The 17182-nt window shown below is 41.5% G+C and overlaps 2 protein-coding genes across 2 annotated transcripts; both read left to right on the plus strand.

The window, feature by feature from the left end:
• Positions 1–810: 810 nt before the first annotated feature.
• On the plus strand, positions 811–1326 carry EAE98_001647 (uncharacterized protein; the record flags this gene model as incomplete). Its single annotated transcript, XM_038949266.1, has 2 exons — positions 811–1055; positions 1110–1326. 2 exons carry the CDS (start codon positions 811–813, stop codon positions 1324–1326), a joined length of 462 nt encoding a protein of 153 aa, XP_038814251.1.
• A 2866-nt stretch (positions 1327–4192) lies between these two features.
• EAE98_001648 (uncharacterized protein) lies at positions 4193–4854 on the plus strand (the record flags this gene model as incomplete). The annotated part of the gene is made up of 2 exons (XM_038949267.1): positions 4193–4418; positions 4469–4854. 2 exons carry the CDS (start codon positions 4193–4195, stop codon positions 4852–4854), a joined length of 612 nt encoding a protein of 203 aa, XP_038814252.1.
• Positions 4855–17182: the final 12328 nt, after the last annotated feature.

Below are 17182 nucleotides of genomic sequence, written 5' to 3' on the forward strand. Positions count from 1 at the left end.
CTCCATCTAGCATCGTAGAAAAAAAACATTAGAAATTTGATGAGTCGTTAGCTAGCCCATCAAGGGCGCTTTACAAAGTGAACTGGAAAAGAAAAAATTGAGTGAACAAAAAGATGCAAAAGTCAAGAGATCAATCAATAGACGACAATGACAGACAAACTTGTCGATTCGCTCCATACTCGCACTTCTTACCCTATTCGTCAGTGCTAACGAGAAGCAAAGTAAAAATATAATTCTCCTACCAAATACATAAACCATAATGCACTTTCATTAATCAAACTCCACGTAAGAAGTCTTTAATGCAATTCTCTAAAGCAGTTCGTTATGGGACGAAAATCTACTATTCAAACAATAAACGAAACATATCGTGAGAGAGATCGGAAATTTTATATCTGACAGGTGGATTTTAATTCGTCTTTGAAAGCTTTGGCATGAATAGATGAGATGCTAAACTGTTTGAAAAGGACCTTGCTCCTCAAAAGGCATCGAGCGAACCATGCGCCGGAATGCACAGACTCCGCCTTGTCCGCTCCGTCAGCAAATAGGAGGGGTCGAAAAGTCAAGACGACTGTGCACTGTCATGCAATAAGTAATAATATCATGCTATTATACTGTGTTGCTACAGACACGATGAGTTTCGAAGCGTCCGTGATTTTTGGGGCGAGACCTATGTGTGGTGGAAACTTTTTCAGGGTAGCTTTTCACTATCCGCACAAGACTTTTGCTTATCCATCCTCCAAGTTTCTTAAAAGACATCCCTCTTGTTGGCCTTTTGCAATAATTTCATGCCAAAGATTGACAATAATCGAGATGCCTAATAGACCATCCTTCCAATTTCGATCCATGCATTCAAATCAGTCCACTTGTTCAAATCAAGGTGGTCGATGTGAGTCAACTGGTAACGACGGCGCGCGACACGACTTGAGCATGAGATCTACCGTAGATACGAATCTTACGAGATCCTTTTCTGTTAGCAGTGAAATAGTCATGCAGAGAAAAATATTGCAAAAGAACAAATTCTTCAAACAATATGGTATTGTGCCATACTCTGCAAAGTATATACAGCAACAAACATATCGAAGCAAAGATAAAACGCTAATGATATAAAGCACTGAGCAGAACGAGGAGAATAGTATGACATGGCGAAGTCAGCCAATAAAAAAAGGGGCCGCATGGTTCAAGGGAATGAGAAAGAGCAAACCAGTTGATAGCCTTATCACTCTGAAAGACTCTTCCATTGGATTGCTCCGTTCCGGTCGTGAATCTCCTCGTGGATACGCAAAGATGTTCGATGGGGATGTTTTGAGATCGAGTATAGAACAATAACATGGCTACATAGGTAGCGGAGACGAGATCAATCTCGCCCAAGTAACAAAGTTTGTACGCTGACCTAGCATCAAATATGTCGTCACTAACAGAGTACAGGAGGATGCCACGCATCTGTTTCGTGATTTCATACTCCGAATCCCGATACAATTGACATTTGCTTTTATGATACCAGGAGTTCGGTGATTTATTTGGTTTCATTTGATTTACGATTCATTTGCCTCGTCCGACAACTGGCGGGGAGGACGAAGGTTAGACAGATAGAACTAGGAGAATAGTAATTGACTGGAATGATCGAAGTAAGATACCGTCGGCTATATAGATCAATTGTCTCATTTTCATTTTTTCGAATTTTCGAATTTTTTTTAAAGAAAAATATTAATATTTATTTAATTTATTCTATAATATAAATATTATTAAGATTTATATAATTAATTAGAAAAAGATTATATTTAATATAATAAAATAATTATTAAAATATAAAATAAAATAGATGTATATAAATTATTTATTTTACTCTTACTTTTTTACTTTTTTAAAAAAAAATTCAAATTTGTTTTTAAATCTTTTAAATCTTTTAAATCTTTTAAATCTTTTAAATCTTTAAATCTTTTAAATCTTTTAAATCTTTTAAATCTTTTAAATCTTTTAAATCTTTTAAATCTTTTAAATCTTTTAAATCTTTTAAATCTTTTAAATCTTTTAAATCTTTTAAATCTTTTAAATCTTTTAAATCTTTTAAATCTTTTAAATCTTTTAAATCTTTTAAATCTTTTAAATCTTTTAAATCTTTAATTTATTTGATAATATATAATAAATTAAATAAATATTAATATTTGAAAGTTTCAAAAAGAATAAAAAAAGTAAAAAAGGTGAAAAAGTCGAAAACTCGAAAAGTCGAAAAACGAAAAATGAGACAATTGATCTATATGACCGACGGTAGTAAGATATCGGGAATCTTCAAAACCACTGCAATTTCAAAGCGACAAGTGCCCGAGCTTTTGAGACGTACCGATGGTGGGACGTCTAACAGTTTGTTCAAAATTCAAACATAGGAAATGAAAGTAGACCTCAACAACAATACCGATGAATGATTTTTTGCAAAAAATTAACTTCTAATTGAAAGATTCAAAATCGAGTTGAGTAACATGTGAAAACAACTAAAGGCCGTCGTTCCAATATCCTGCTTCCTCGCGCACGTTGCTCGGGCTTCTCCGTAAAACCTTGAACTATTTCGGTCAGCTAGCACAGACTGTAACTGTAGATCAGGCACAAGCAATGTAACAACTCATTGTGCGCGGTCATATTCGACGAAAACTCGTATGCTCTCTTCATCCAAGATTAAAGATGTTCTAGGAATCACAACCGACATTAAAGTCCAATGCCATGATATGTAAATTAATGCTGTTCAGAAGTTGACAAATGATTGTAGATCTCAGTTGCAATTATATAATAGAAACTAAAAGGTCGCATGATACCTTCCTGATTCGATAAGAATCTCTTCCAGTTTACGCGTAGCAACTAGGATGATTTCCGATTCGATTCTTGAAAATGAAGATTTGATTCGTGCCGTGAATAGAAATCAACACAATATGTTAGGACCCAGCACGGGATTTTCATTAGGGATCTGTTGGGAGTTCCGAAAGTGTACACTTGCACAGACTTAGGAGGGCCGATTGATTGTTGGTGGTGGTGGTGAATCTTTTGCTTCAATTTAATTTGTCAAACAACATTGGGGAGGTTTTAGTTTCAGTCTCTTTTGTCCTTGTCAGCGTCAACCAGACTCTTGTTTATGTATGTACGCTGCGAAGCCTTGCTTCAAAGGAAAATATAATGTCAAATCTTTGGTATTCGGATGAGTGCATGCATTCGGAGAGTATTTCTGTTGCAAAAATGTTGCGAGGGGGAAAGAGGGGGAATTTTTCTCAAGAGAAGCAATAGCTTGAATTCGGAAATTCGGTAGGAAAAGTGACCCAGAAACTTTGGTGGCTCGAGTGGCTTGAGTGATAACTTCTTACTTGTAAGTAAGATCAGATGCCAAAAAGATGTCTTCCTCGGTATCGGAAGAAATTTGCCGATATGGTTAGTAAAGTGTAGTGTAGTATAGGTTGGTTGGCGTATTACCCCAGACTGTGCATAATCATCCTTGTCATACCCCAGAATCTCCAGACTTTGCCCCAATCAAATTGAATCCAATAAATATTCCCGCCTCTAGATTTTTCGTAGTATAATAAGAGGAATACGAACTTTGAGTATTGGCCACAGTTGAAATAGGTGAAATGGTAGGTGCCATTGGAACGCTCTTTCGGCAGTAAATGTTAGTAATGTCGTTCCTGCATCACAATGAGAGGTTTGCCTCTTAAATTTGATTGATCGATAATAGCCATGTCCAATCACTGCGACACATTGCCCTAAGTATGTAACAGTTGCTATATCTTTAGTGGATATGTCGGACGCCCCCCTGGCCGTAATTCAAGCTGGGAGCTTGTTGATCCTGCTTTCCGATCGAACAGCGTTCTCCGCACAAGTGGTCGGGTTTCTCCAAGCTGACTCGATACCCTGTTTGTCGCTCGTTGGCACCATTGACGGGCATTGTTACGGAATAGGAAACGAGTTGTTGGTTGTCTCTTGGCTGGTCATTTACTGCAGAGTGTGGAGTAATTCGACATTATAGAATATCTTCCTAAATTGACTCTCGTATTAGACTTGTTCACAGATATATAAGTGCGGTCATCTGCAGTTCTGGGTGACTTACTTCTCCAACCGTCTTTCAGAATCAAACATCAAGACTCTCTGTATATCGTCAATCATTTTTGTTGCCAACCACTCGTTTTAAGGCAATCCTTATACTAAAGTAACCATCAAAATGCAATTCACCATCGTCTCAGTCTTGGCTCTTGCCAGCTTGGCTCTTGCTCAAGACAGCGGAATTCCAGCTTGTGCACAATCTTGTATCGACAAAGCAGTTAAATCAGAGACCACCTGTGGAGCTACTGATAAAGCTTGCCAATGTCTACCTGACAACGTCTCGAGTATTCAAACTGCTGCTACAAACTGTGTCATCAGTTCCTGCGGTATCACCGTCGCTTTGAGTAAGTAGTATATTTTGATCTTCAAATCGACCCAACTGACTTCAGTTTAGCCGTTCCAGCTGCCGCAGCTTCCGCATGTTCTGCTCTTGCACCAACTTCTGCTAGCTCTGCTAGCGCTGCTCCATCTTCTTCGGTTGTCGAACCCAGCAGCTCTGCTGCCGCTCCTTCATCTTCTGCCGAGTCGTCAACTGTGGTCTCTTCCACCGCCGCCTCCACTCCCGTCTCTTCCCAAGTCTCGACTCCAGTATCGTCTGTTGTCGCCACCACAATTACTTCGGGCGTAGCTGCACCAACTGGTGGCTCTGGATCCAACGCTACCGCTACCGGTCCATCACCTACCTCAACGACTGTTCCATTCACCGGCGCTGGATCCCAAGTTAAAGCTAGCTTTGCAGGTGCTCTTGCTCTTGGTCTCGCCGCTGTCTTTGCCTTCTAAGTAATCGGATGAATGATAAGGATAAGAGGGTTGTAATAATGATGAAATGTTAAGGTTTGGACGGCTTGGAAAGTTTGGAATAGGAACTGGACTGGAAGCTGGAATAGGAAATGAGATTGATGTGCATGACCGCTGGGTGTTTAAAAATTAATTCTTCCCACTTAATATTGTAATGGCTTACCATTTTAACTTCACCACAAAATCAATGCATTTGAAAACAACTATGCATCTTATTGTGCACTCTGCAATGTGCTGAGATAAAGCGGAATAAATTTGTAAAGGAAGAACCAACTGAGTCTTAGAGATGGGAATCCCATGTACTTTATATACTTCTGCGTCGAGGTCCAGAGATCAATCACGCAAGAAACCATATCGATGGCGATAAAGCCGCGTTATCTCTCAAGGGGGAGGTTCCCTTCGACATTCGTCCATCCATGTCAAAAAGCTTCGATGTTTTCTGCGATGAAACCAACTCTTTTCGGTGGAAGCGGTTGAAACTGTGATAGTACCATCTTGGAGCTTCTCAATGCTCCAGCTTGCTTCGGTGATACAGAATGGAAAACGTTGTGAAGATAAGGAGGATAAGATATTACTGCGCTAGGCCCAATGAAGCCTTAGTGGACAGTCTCTGCTTGGGAGAAAAAAGAGGCCAAAATTGATCACCCTAATAAATTCTATAATAAATCAATAGATAATAAAAAAACAAAAATTAATGATACCTAATAAATCCTTGAATAATCTTCAATTATAAAAGTATTTAAACATTTAATTCTCTGAATTAGAATGGAACAATAGGATTATTCAAGGGCTTTGCCAGTGGTCAATTCCGGCCTGTTTTTCCTCCTACGAAGAGACAGTCACCTGTTTCCTAGGTACTCACCAACAATATCCAACCCCTCATTCACCAGTAATTTTGTGATTTATTTCTGCGATGAAATCACATATTTCTGCGATGTACCGGAAACCCCAAAAAGTGGCACCTAAGTAAAGCGAAAAGAGAAGACTACTTCACAGCACCTAGCCTTGTTGTGAGGTGCTTTCGCCTCCCCGTCATCATATACAAAGCGTCAAAACGACCGACCTATTAATGCTACACTTTGATGATAGCAGAATTAGACTCTGCATTCTTACTCGTCGGCTAACATTTCGCTTACCTGATGGCTTGCGTTCGGTCCCGTCCAGACCTCGATTTATCACTAGAGAAGTTGATTCTGGGTCAATGAGCAGAAACCCTGTTGTGGCAGGAACTTTGGTGGCAAGAATTGCTCCAACGCATATCTGCGGTTATTCCTAATATACAGACGAAAGAAACGAATTCGTTCTGTCGTCAGAGTAAGGTTAATGCGTCAATGTATTCGTCAACCTTAGGGGCCCCACAGCAGAAACTCGATTCCAAGGTCTTCTGTTGTTTGGCTCACAAGTCCATGGAATGATAGGGGAATTCTTGAAGAGACGGGAGTAAGACATCTACAGAGATTATCGTTTTAAACTCTTGGTGCCCTTGATAATAGTGTCAATCTCATGATAATATTAAAGGACCAAGTGGCTCTGACCTATGACTCAAGCTTTCTTTCTTAATTATTAAACTTGCTCAGATGTAGCCTTTGCCTCCTCATACTCTGTTAATTCTTCCTCTATTTCTTTGCATCGGTGAAGATTTCAGCCTTGTACCTGATGCTGTCTTTTTGCTCTCTTTTTTGTTTATGGTTTCTCCGGAATTCTCTGTGGTATTCCAGATGCTTCTACTGAATTGCCCTTCTTTCGCAAGTGCGAAAATTTGTGAGGCTGCGAATCAATATTTCAAATCATAAAGGTATACAGTTTAACAGCTGTGCTGTCTCAGTCAATGCATGGTACAATCTTTGTTATCCCAAATTATTCCATACTACCACTGCTTGTTCATTTGAATCATTCCACATAATAATACTCTGTTACTCGGATTACCTACCACAGCGACCCTGAACCAAACCCTCTCATCTTCAGATCCAATTGAGAATAAGCATTCCCTATCATCAGGTTCTGTATCAAATCCCTTATACCCCAAAAATGCATGCTATATTTCACAAGAGTGTTGTGGACAGTCTCTAGATCAATATCATGCATTCATTCTTGCTACCGCGGAAACACATACATTCACGACTTTCAAAATCGCGAGTGAGAGGCTTATTTCGGGTTTGACAGGTGAACTTAGAGCGAATCGAGGATGGGGTTGATTTGAGAGCAACTACTGAGATGGTGGATATAGTAGTGCATCGAAGGATGGAAAAAGGGGTCTGGAAAAGTAGACTAGGACAAAGCTGTTGGTAATAGCATAACATGTGCAAGTGATACAAATTAGGTGGTCAAAACAATGACGTGTAATTCCCACTAAAGAATTCGCGAAAATGTTGCTTCAGTTCATGTATTCAAGACTGCATGTATTGAAATTGGCTTGTTCGTTTGATCATCAGTTGTCTGCCATCTCAAATATTTTGGGACCTTAATGCGCTATCATTTAGGAGAAAATCAAAAATCCAATGATTTTTCTTCAATTGAAAACAAATTGTCAGAGCCCAACTTTCAAAGTTATTTGAAGCATTCTCTCTTGATATGCCCCGATTTTGGTCACTCTTCTTGCTTTTAGTGGGGATAACTCAACATCTTTGAGAATCATCCAGAATGTGTGCCAGGAGGTCTGCTTGTATTCTCTGGTGGCAGATTCCAAATCAATATAATGGTCGGTATAGTCAGACCGCTCCTAACTCTGATTCTTTGACGAACTGAACCGGAATTGGGCGAAGAATCCATAGGAGCGTGAATTTTGCATAGATTTTAGCTCCGTCCATCAAGTCCGAGACCGCCTATAATGCTAATTGCTCAGCTCCACTGGAACCTCAGGATGCCATTTCTTACGCTGTGGCTTCACCCACACACAGGAAGATACATCCGAATGTCTAAATTCATATATTTTGTTGTCATTGAATATATTTCGAGAGTTTAGACATTAATTGACATGACGAGTTCCTTTGGATAAGCTTTTTGTTAAGTTCTGAATGCTTATTGGCAATATTTAGATGATAGCATTAAGATCCCCGTGTGGGCGAATTGCGTACCGGAGAGCAAATGCCCGAATTGTCTCTAAATTGTCTATGGCATACTAAGCATTCTGTGATTGATATGATATCAATGATTCTTGAAGGATTTAGCTTTAGGATAGATTCTATGCAGAGTATTGTCACGGATCAAAACCTACGCATTCCTTGTACCGATAATGTGAAGACAAGGAACATTCTCACGTCTTTCGAAGATACCAAAGGCTCTCAAGTCCTGGACAACTGATATCTCAAATCATCGCAGTTGAATTAGTCTGACGATAGCTTAACATGTAATGCTCCAACTTTGGAACGAAAAAGGCTGCGGGGTAATGCTCTACCTTGGATTGGACTACGCGAACAATGTTAAGGTTAAGGTTAACCGAATTCTAATGAAGGGGCTTACATGCGAACATCGTCTCTGGCTGTGATTTTTTCCGCGTTCTGTTTTCACTAGGATCTCTCCAGATTGAGCTTTCTAGAGAAATGGCTTTGATATTAGATATATGATTTTCACTTGCGAAATGGAGAAAGCTTAGATGGGCGATATGAAATTGCCCCATCCAATTACAATCATATCATAGTCTCTGATTATTCGTCTGCAACTCGAACAATGTGCTTTCAATCTAAAGTTTGTTCTGAAATTTTTTGAGTTACCCTAGTTAATCCGTGTCAATGTTGGATTCGAAATGGCGTGTCATCTTTACAGACCCAACTGTTTTAACATACTGCAGTAATCGTTGTAGACCTACATGCCGAGGATTCCCCCTCCCACAAGAAACATAACTGCATATTCATCACAAAAATATGCTCCATACAAATCTTCTAGGGACTCTGTCTTCCGTTCTCTACCCGCAGAGACGATAGATAGGTCTAGACCTACAGCACTCAGCTCGGAGTACGATTGTCTATTTGAATTCCCGAGAGATTCGGTGCAGATTCTGAAATGTTCAATAAGCGGTGAAAGGATTTCTTTTAGACTGGAAGTTAAAAGAGCACGCTGTCGATTCCACCAGTCAGCTCGGGTAAGGAATGTCGAAACTTGAGGTATTAACTCCCGCGTAATTTATTCCACTATCCAAGAATTATACCTCTTCCGTCCGGTTATCTCACGGTGTATCGCCGGCAGCTTTCAAGGGCCGGAAAGTTCGGGCGTGTTTTCGTCTGGGAAGATTGTGGGCTATTGTACAGTTCTTATTCTTTACATCAAAATTTCCATCAAGGTCATAACGCAGCGAAGATGGAATGAACTGGATAGGAAAGTTGTTGAATATATACCCTATCTGCACTATATTTACATTTGAGATTTGTATCAGCTCCTCGCTATTGCGGTGTTTCCGAATGTGGATATGCCATTCGGTATCAAAAGACAGAGTATACATCGTAGGTCTATTAATACAGATGAGCTTCGATTGAGAAAGCCGGAACTACTCTCTTTAAGTCTTCATTCCCCGTGTCCACGTTGCCGGATCACGAAGAACGATATAGGAATATATATAGAAAACCCGGCCATACAAGTGTTTCCTCGCATCGAGACTTCTAGAATCTCTAGCACAGAAATCTCATGGGAATTGCAAATTACTCAACCTTCAAAATAAATCTACAAACTCCTACTCATGAACTAGCTCATCAAGCCCGTACATATCTACCTATTCACATTCTCGTTCGAGAAATCTACCCATTCCTCCCAGAACAAAGAAATAAAACTAAAAATAGATTAACGGCAGGAAGTCATAAAAGACTATCGACAATGCGAACATTTATTTCCGCAACACGAAGATCAAAGCACATGAGAATCTCCTTCCGTAGGTATTCCAGCAACCGCATACCAAATTTCCCATACGAAGCAGCAAGCTAACAAAGCGCAACTAAACTTCAATACTTCCTCATAATATTTATCTAGTACAGTAGTTCAGACTGCGATATTCCAGATCACCATTCTAGAATAAATTTTAGTACAATTTACGTCCTTCCATGCCCTTCCACTACATCCCCCAATTCAAAATTACACTTTTCGGCCTCATCTCCCAGCGACCCATCTCGCGATAAATAATGCGCATCCAATTTCCCTCCCCTTCATCGCCACTAACCTCGTCAGCGCCCACCCACCACGCGGCCAGCATGCATGTATGCATGCATCAAAACACATTTATCATCCTCACTCTTTTTCCCCATGCATGCATCCACCCACCCAATCAAAACACAACTCCCATCACAAATCCCATCACAAATCAAAAAGATTATACTTTTCCGCCTCACTCCACTGCCACAATACCCATCCCAAGCAATCATGATCGGTGGCGCCGAAATGCTCGCGGCCCGAGCACCGGCACGTTGTGTCCTCTTCAGCTTAGCCCTGTCTTACTTTTGGGAATAATATCATGTCTTACCTTACCCGGCTTCCACGTTGTTTGTTCGTTCGTCTCCTCTCATCTCCAGGCGTCGTGAAGTTTAAATGATGCTAAAATGTGCATTCGTCCGACCATCCATCCAGCCCAAGAAAATACATGATGGGTCTAGTAAATTTGAATGTGTATTTTTGGCTTGGTCTGATCGCGGTGCTGATTGCGCTCTAGGCTCAATAGAGAAGGGCTCGGCAAGGGTGTAGTACGGAGTGTATAGGTACGGTACTGATTATATTTTACTTCAGGACTAGAAATTTAGGTTTAGGGGATGGAGTAGGAATATTGCCGTGGACTTGGGATTGGGAGTGATGGACAGGAAGAAAAACGTTGTGTGGTATGCAGATAGATGGTGGATCGATCCCCTGCATTAGAAAAGCCGACGGACGGACGGAAAGTTAAAAAGCATGAAACGAACTGAAACAAAACAAAACAAATCAATGTACGAAGTAAAAGCGTTCATGAGACGGAAAAGTTGTTTAGGTGAAATATTTGCTGGGTGCGTGGTTTAGAGAACTCTATCTGCCATCTGTTCTTTGTAAGGTATGAAATGAGAATCTTTCCAGCATTCCTCGAATTCATTAATATGGAAGTTCCGATTGATGTCCAGCCAGGTTATCGCTCTCATGAGTGAGTGGATGAACATTTTCTTCGTACCCCTCTAACCTAACTGAGGATTTCCGATTTTCCGATGGCATGGTGAATCATGATCCATATATACTTTCGTATAGAGTGAGTTCATTTATATCAGGCTGAGATATAGGATGCTTGGGAGAATCGAATCGGAGATAATTTACATGAAGATCTGATCTCGCGACTTGATCGAGTCTGGATTGTCTTTGGGTTCTCTGCACCAAATTGAAGGATTGAGATTTGGGGTCTTACTAGACTCTCGAAGAAATGATTGATTTCGACGGGATGGAATTCAATTGTTAGATGTCCGAGATTGATGTTATGCATTTGGAGAATTTAAGATATGAATGACATAATAATGAGATTCACATCTAATGCACAATGCACACACATCATCGCATAGCATAGCATAGCATAGCATAGCATAGCATAAATTATGAAAAAGACAGGAGAGAAAGATGAACACCCAAGAAAATATAGACTTTCACCAGCATCTAGGTTGCAAAAGAAGATCCCGGAACCTCATGCCAAAAGTCAGTTTGATCACCCATCCCAGCTGCAAGTAGATGAAAATAGAACGACATAACCCACCTTTCATTCTCGACCCCATCCCTCCCAAAGTCAACGCTTCACCGAGTTGCGCCTCATCTTCGAATCCGCTTGGATTCTTCACATTCATCAGACGAACCTGACGCCTTATGAAAAGGAATTTTGCAACGCGTTTTCCCTCCCACCATGTATACGTGTAACACTTTGAGTGAATGACGAAACGCCCTCAGATATTACATTTGTGGAGAATCGGCAGTGATCTGAGTGCAGGGAAGTTCCCGATAGATGGGACGATGCAGTGTACACAGTACCTTGCATAAGGTAACTGTCTGCGGGAGGAGCTCGAGTATCTGATTCTACACATGAGAGAAGGGGAACGGTGAGGCTTATGAGATATATTTGCAGATATCAACATGCATTTATGGGGGAATGGGCAGACGGGCGCTTAAGCATGCGTACGGACGTAGGCAGTCGCTTTTCTTTGGTTCCGCCCACTTAGCGGTCAATGAAAACTGGATGGATAGGGGATTTCTTTTCTTATCTACGTGCGGTACGATGTAAACCAAAGGAATTGGGCAAACCAAATGATGGGGGAAGGGGGATCTGAATCTCTGAGAGATCGGTCAGAGATCGAAGACCGCGCGCTTTGCTTCTTTCGCTGGCAAGCAAAGTCCTTGCGAGCCTCTGCTTCGAAAATTCTCCACTTGGTGCTTTTTGTTTGATGTATATACATGTTTTTTTTTTTGATTTGCGCGGCGGCCGGCAGGACAATCAGATTATCAGTGGGGGATTGGTTGGAAGAGATGCTTGCCGGGCACATACATGGTTCATGGAGAGCAAAACAAGTAAACACAGAATCAATCGGATCAGATGAAAAAAAAATTGGGGGAGGGGAGACGAGGGGTCTGGAATATAGATTGAGAAGTCTAGAGTCCCCAAAGTATTTGCTCAAGTGAAGCAAACCCAGTGTGAAACACCGGATCCAAAGTTTTCACTATCGTGTGTATACGAGGGTTAGATAGTTCACAAAGGAATGGGGAAAAAAGTCGAGATATGTGCGACGCGCCGGAAAGCGTTGCCGCAGACATGAATCGAATCATGTAGATCCATTTGTCAAAAAATTGTCACACTGAAACGAACTCGTGGATGCTGCGTGGATACAAGACAAGACATACGTGAAGCGTGCCAAAATTCAAATCTTCTATCGTGACCCGTCGGCTAAGTATGTGGTGACTTCTAGTATGAGATCATCGCACGTTACGTTGGGGGCTATGCGTACTGCAGTATTGAGTAGCGTAGCATAGCACAGCACCACCTAGAGAAAAAACACACGGGATTCCTACAGGAGGGAAATCTATTGCGAAAACCCATGGGATTTGTCGATACAGTAGTGGATTAGAATAGCGAGGATACCTCAGAAAGAGTAATGAATTTCAGCATCTGAGCTCGCGGAGGTAACTCACTAATGCGCGTGCGAGATATCCAAATGCTGCAGTAAACTGCACTGCAGTCTGCACATCTGCCCCCTTCATCATTGTCCGTGCAATCGCTGTTATTTCTGTGGATAAACTGGACGGTCGTGCGAATAATGGTACATTTTTCAGTCATGTTACTTTTCTGCGGAGCTCCAGATTTTGATAGGCCGGCTAATCCTCACCCATTCTGTGGATCATAGGTCAAGGATTTCCCGAGTTTCTCTTCTTTTGGTTTCTGGGAGAATCCTCGTGAGTCGTGGGACAGAAAGTAACAATGAGAGATAAAAATGGTACGACTGATACATAGGTCGTTGTGAATAAATGAAGAATCGACATCATACCACCGAAGAAACAAAAAAGAAATCCACACTCTGTAACATCGTCATTCGTGAATCATGATACCTACCTTTTTCCAAACAAGCTTGCCCTAAACCTAACTCAAGACTATTTTTGTCAAAAGCAAGCCAGTCAGCCTTATCATGTACGTTCGGTCATATTAATGAAATGAATCCAGTACGTACTCGACCTATCTCAATGCAGGACTAAAACCAAGAGCGGATCCAACAGAAGCTTGCTTGATCCGGGATTTCCGCATCACGAGCGAACACACTACCACACACACTTCCCCCCTTTTGAACCGTTATACCGAGACAATTAATCCAGACTTGATACGGGTATCCTCTTTCTGGGAGAGTTACGATCAACCTTGAACTTCTCATGCGCTGTTCGTGTCAACTCTGCATTCCTTACTCTTTTGAAAGGTAGCACACTTATCTATATCAACAATGCACAAATGCAATAAGAATGGACGAAGGATAAGGGCATGGCATGGCATGGCATGGCATTTACGACGTACAGATTGTATCCACCATCTATAAGATTGCAAGCTTGGTAATTCATCAACAATAAGATTGATTGTGTTGTGCTGCACTGCACTGCACTGCACTGGTCTGCTGTAGAAAATCATCGCTGCCTCGCGCCTCGCGGGGGGTGAAAGTGGATGGAGAGGGGAAGAGTGGATGGAAAAGCGACCCATTCTCCTTGAAGCTCGGCTTACTGCAGTTATCGACCGCCCATTTTCATAATTAGTATAGTGTACGGAAATTTTGCTGCATCCAAGACTTGGAAAGGTTAAGAAGGGTCGGTCATCGGCGACCATTGAGAGAGATAGCTGCAGATAATGCTAGAACCGTTACATTTTACGGAGCACATCTTCTTTGCACGCCAAAGAATAATGCACCCTAACCTTTTTCCTTACGATCTTCAGGATACATCGAATCCTTGTACCGCGGTGAGCAATGGGAAGGATTTGTTTCCTTGTCCGTTTTTACTTTTTGCAATTTAGCTGGTTCGGAGTACCCCACCTCCTTACCCATGGAAGCGACATGGCTAGTATTAGCACCACCCGCAGGGTCCAAGGTTTAACTTGCAGAAGACCCGTAGACCTTTTCCCGCTGTTGCCAATGATATAACAGAACAAGAGCGTTGGAACTTGGAACTGTGAGGGCCTAAGGACAATAAAGATAATACCCGGAGACCGAGCGAAAGTTTGATCGCTGATGAAGCTATGAAGCTATGAAACTATGAAACTATGAAAGGTCGAACGGCCTCGAGCCTACGGGCCTGGCTAGCAAACTCCTGTTGACAAGATAAACTAATAAGAACTTTAAATTCACAAGTTCCATCCAAACAAACCAGTCGATCTTTTCAATTTGTGCGGCAATCAATTTCTTACCAAGCTTTGGTGACAATCTCTCGGGGAACGTTATTGCACCAAAGTGTCATAACTTTACTTTAGACGAGTAGGGTCTAAGGCATTTCGGCAGGATTTCAGCGTCGCTATCGATTTCTTACTTTGTCGAGACTCTTTCTGGCCTCGGATGAACAGGATAAATTGACCAGGAGCGTGCAGAATAGCCAAAGACAGTGGTCCGGTTGACGACTCCACGGAGCACGCTATATTCTCATGGTCTCCATGGCCCTCCATGAACAGTCTGATCCATTCGGAGGCTTTTCAAGGGAGATCAATTCCAAGGGGTTAGATTGTGCGGACAGAGTCTTTGGTACACAAGATATGCAATCAGACCTATAAACAAATAAACAATATTGGAATGATGAAATACTTCCCTGGAGCTCGTGGTGTACCAAAATCCCAAGAATTATTCTCGAAGGCGGTAGGAAACATATCTCTTCTGTAGGAAAAATATCTCTTCTGCAGGAACCCTTTCGCAACATCATTTTGCAACCACCTCACCCACAAATCAAATGCCAAAGAATCTCCCAATCTCCACATTTCCAAGCATTTATATTATGATTGAGCTATCATTGACCGGAAAGGCTCGCGCTTAAAATTGGATGAGCCGCTCTCCTGGGAATGACTGGGAATTATATGAATTTCATGGTGTCTATTATGCCTGTCATGCAGAGACAATTATTGTGAATGATGCTACATCTTTTGAGTAATGAAATGTACGAAGGCACACCGCTGGAGAGAGCATATACATTTTTCGGAATCGCTTCTTGTGGACCACTCATAAAGAGGCTTCCAGGAAATCGGTTGGATCTCGGAAGAATGAATAGCATGTAACCTTTTAATTCCCACACACAACTGGGTACAGTAGTATCTGTATGGATGATCACTGCGTTCGTTGTACCTTATGCAAAGAGCTGAACGTGGAAATATTGAAGCCTTGATGGTGAGCTGGAAGGGTTAGCTGAAAAGGTAAGCTTTATTCTGTATGCAGGTACTCGTAAAGAATTTGTGCTCCACGAACTACTTCTCGAGGAAAGTTGAAGCGTACGAAAGACTTTGGATACGATGATACAGGTGTTAGTTCCAAAGGGATCAATAATATTGTCTCCAGTTGGTGCCCACACCTATCTGCCGTTGACCCACGACTTCAGCCGCTATATCTTGGCCGCCCAACGGGGGGATGATTGCTGAACGGGCACTTGCGAAGTTGCACGAATCGTGGAATTTTGTGCAAGACATTTTGCAAGTTAGGAGACGGAAGCAAGCGTTATATCGTACGCGTCAAGCTACGGAAGTGTCTTCCGTGCCGTATGATATCCATTCTAGTCTATGGATGGTTCTGGCTTCTCGTTTCTGGTTATCCAGGGAGATGATGCCGATGGTGATGATGATGATGATGATGATGACAATAAAACCAACAAAATGCGTTGAACTGATTGCACAATACGATACTCTCTTTACATCGTCGATGCAGACATGTAAATTTTGATATTCCAAGAGATTTCTAATAGAATTCGAAATAGACTTTCCCATCTGGACATCCTTCGGTGATATCCTTAATGAAATGAGATGATCTCCTCCCATTCATGTATATGGTATGCAAGTAAAGTTTGATTGTTGATGTGCTGCTAGGAGCTTCCTGTTATGAAAAGAGGACAGGATTAGGATCATTGGCAATGTGCAGGGTGGGAATTGATTATTGGGGAGACATGGAGCCTGGAACCAAAGTTATTAGAGGAAAGAGCAGGGGGAACGGCCAGTAAAGCGAGAGCGAGAGCGACTGAATCATCGACCAGACTGTCGTGAAACCCAAGAAGGCATATCGTACATGTTGGTGAGATTGAGAGTCTTGATGGAGTCTTGATGGAGTCTTGATGAAGTCTTGATGAGTCTTGATGGAGTCTTGATGGAGTCTTGATTGGGTCTTGACTATTGAGATATTCCAAATATTGGGTATTTATTGATTGAATTTCCTGAATGATATTCACGATTGACCAATCAAAAGATCTAATTGAATGAAATTTGATTTCAACTTGTGTACCCTTTCTATTTGATTGATTCACCAGACAGAACTCTTTTGCTCTGTCAATTTATCTCCACCACCTGTTAATTTAGTATCTAGGTTGGTATGATTATTATACCAAGGATTCTTTATTAGCATATACTCCGTAGGTAAGGTACTCGAGTGCTTTGTACTTGCTTTACTAAAATAAGTGACTAATAGAAGCCGCTAACTTCATCTGGTTAAATCAACACCTGACTAACCAGGCTAAAATAATTCAATCTCACCTGTCCACATTCCACATTCCACATTTCACAATTTCACAATTTCAATTTTGCCTTCCTGCCTTCCTGCCCCGTCGACCCTTACAACCTTGAATATTGTCAACCTTGACTTCCAACCCTAGCAATCATCCTATCCTATCCCATCCCATCTCATCCCAT

The sequence above is a fragment of the Botrytis deweyae genome (genome assembly GCF_014898535.1).
Source record: "Botrytis deweyae strain B1 chromosome Unknown BDEW_003, whole genome shotgun sequence".
Lineage (NCBI taxonomy): Eukaryota > Fungi > Ascomycota > Leotiomycetes > Helotiales > Sclerotiniaceae > Botrytis > Botrytis deweyae.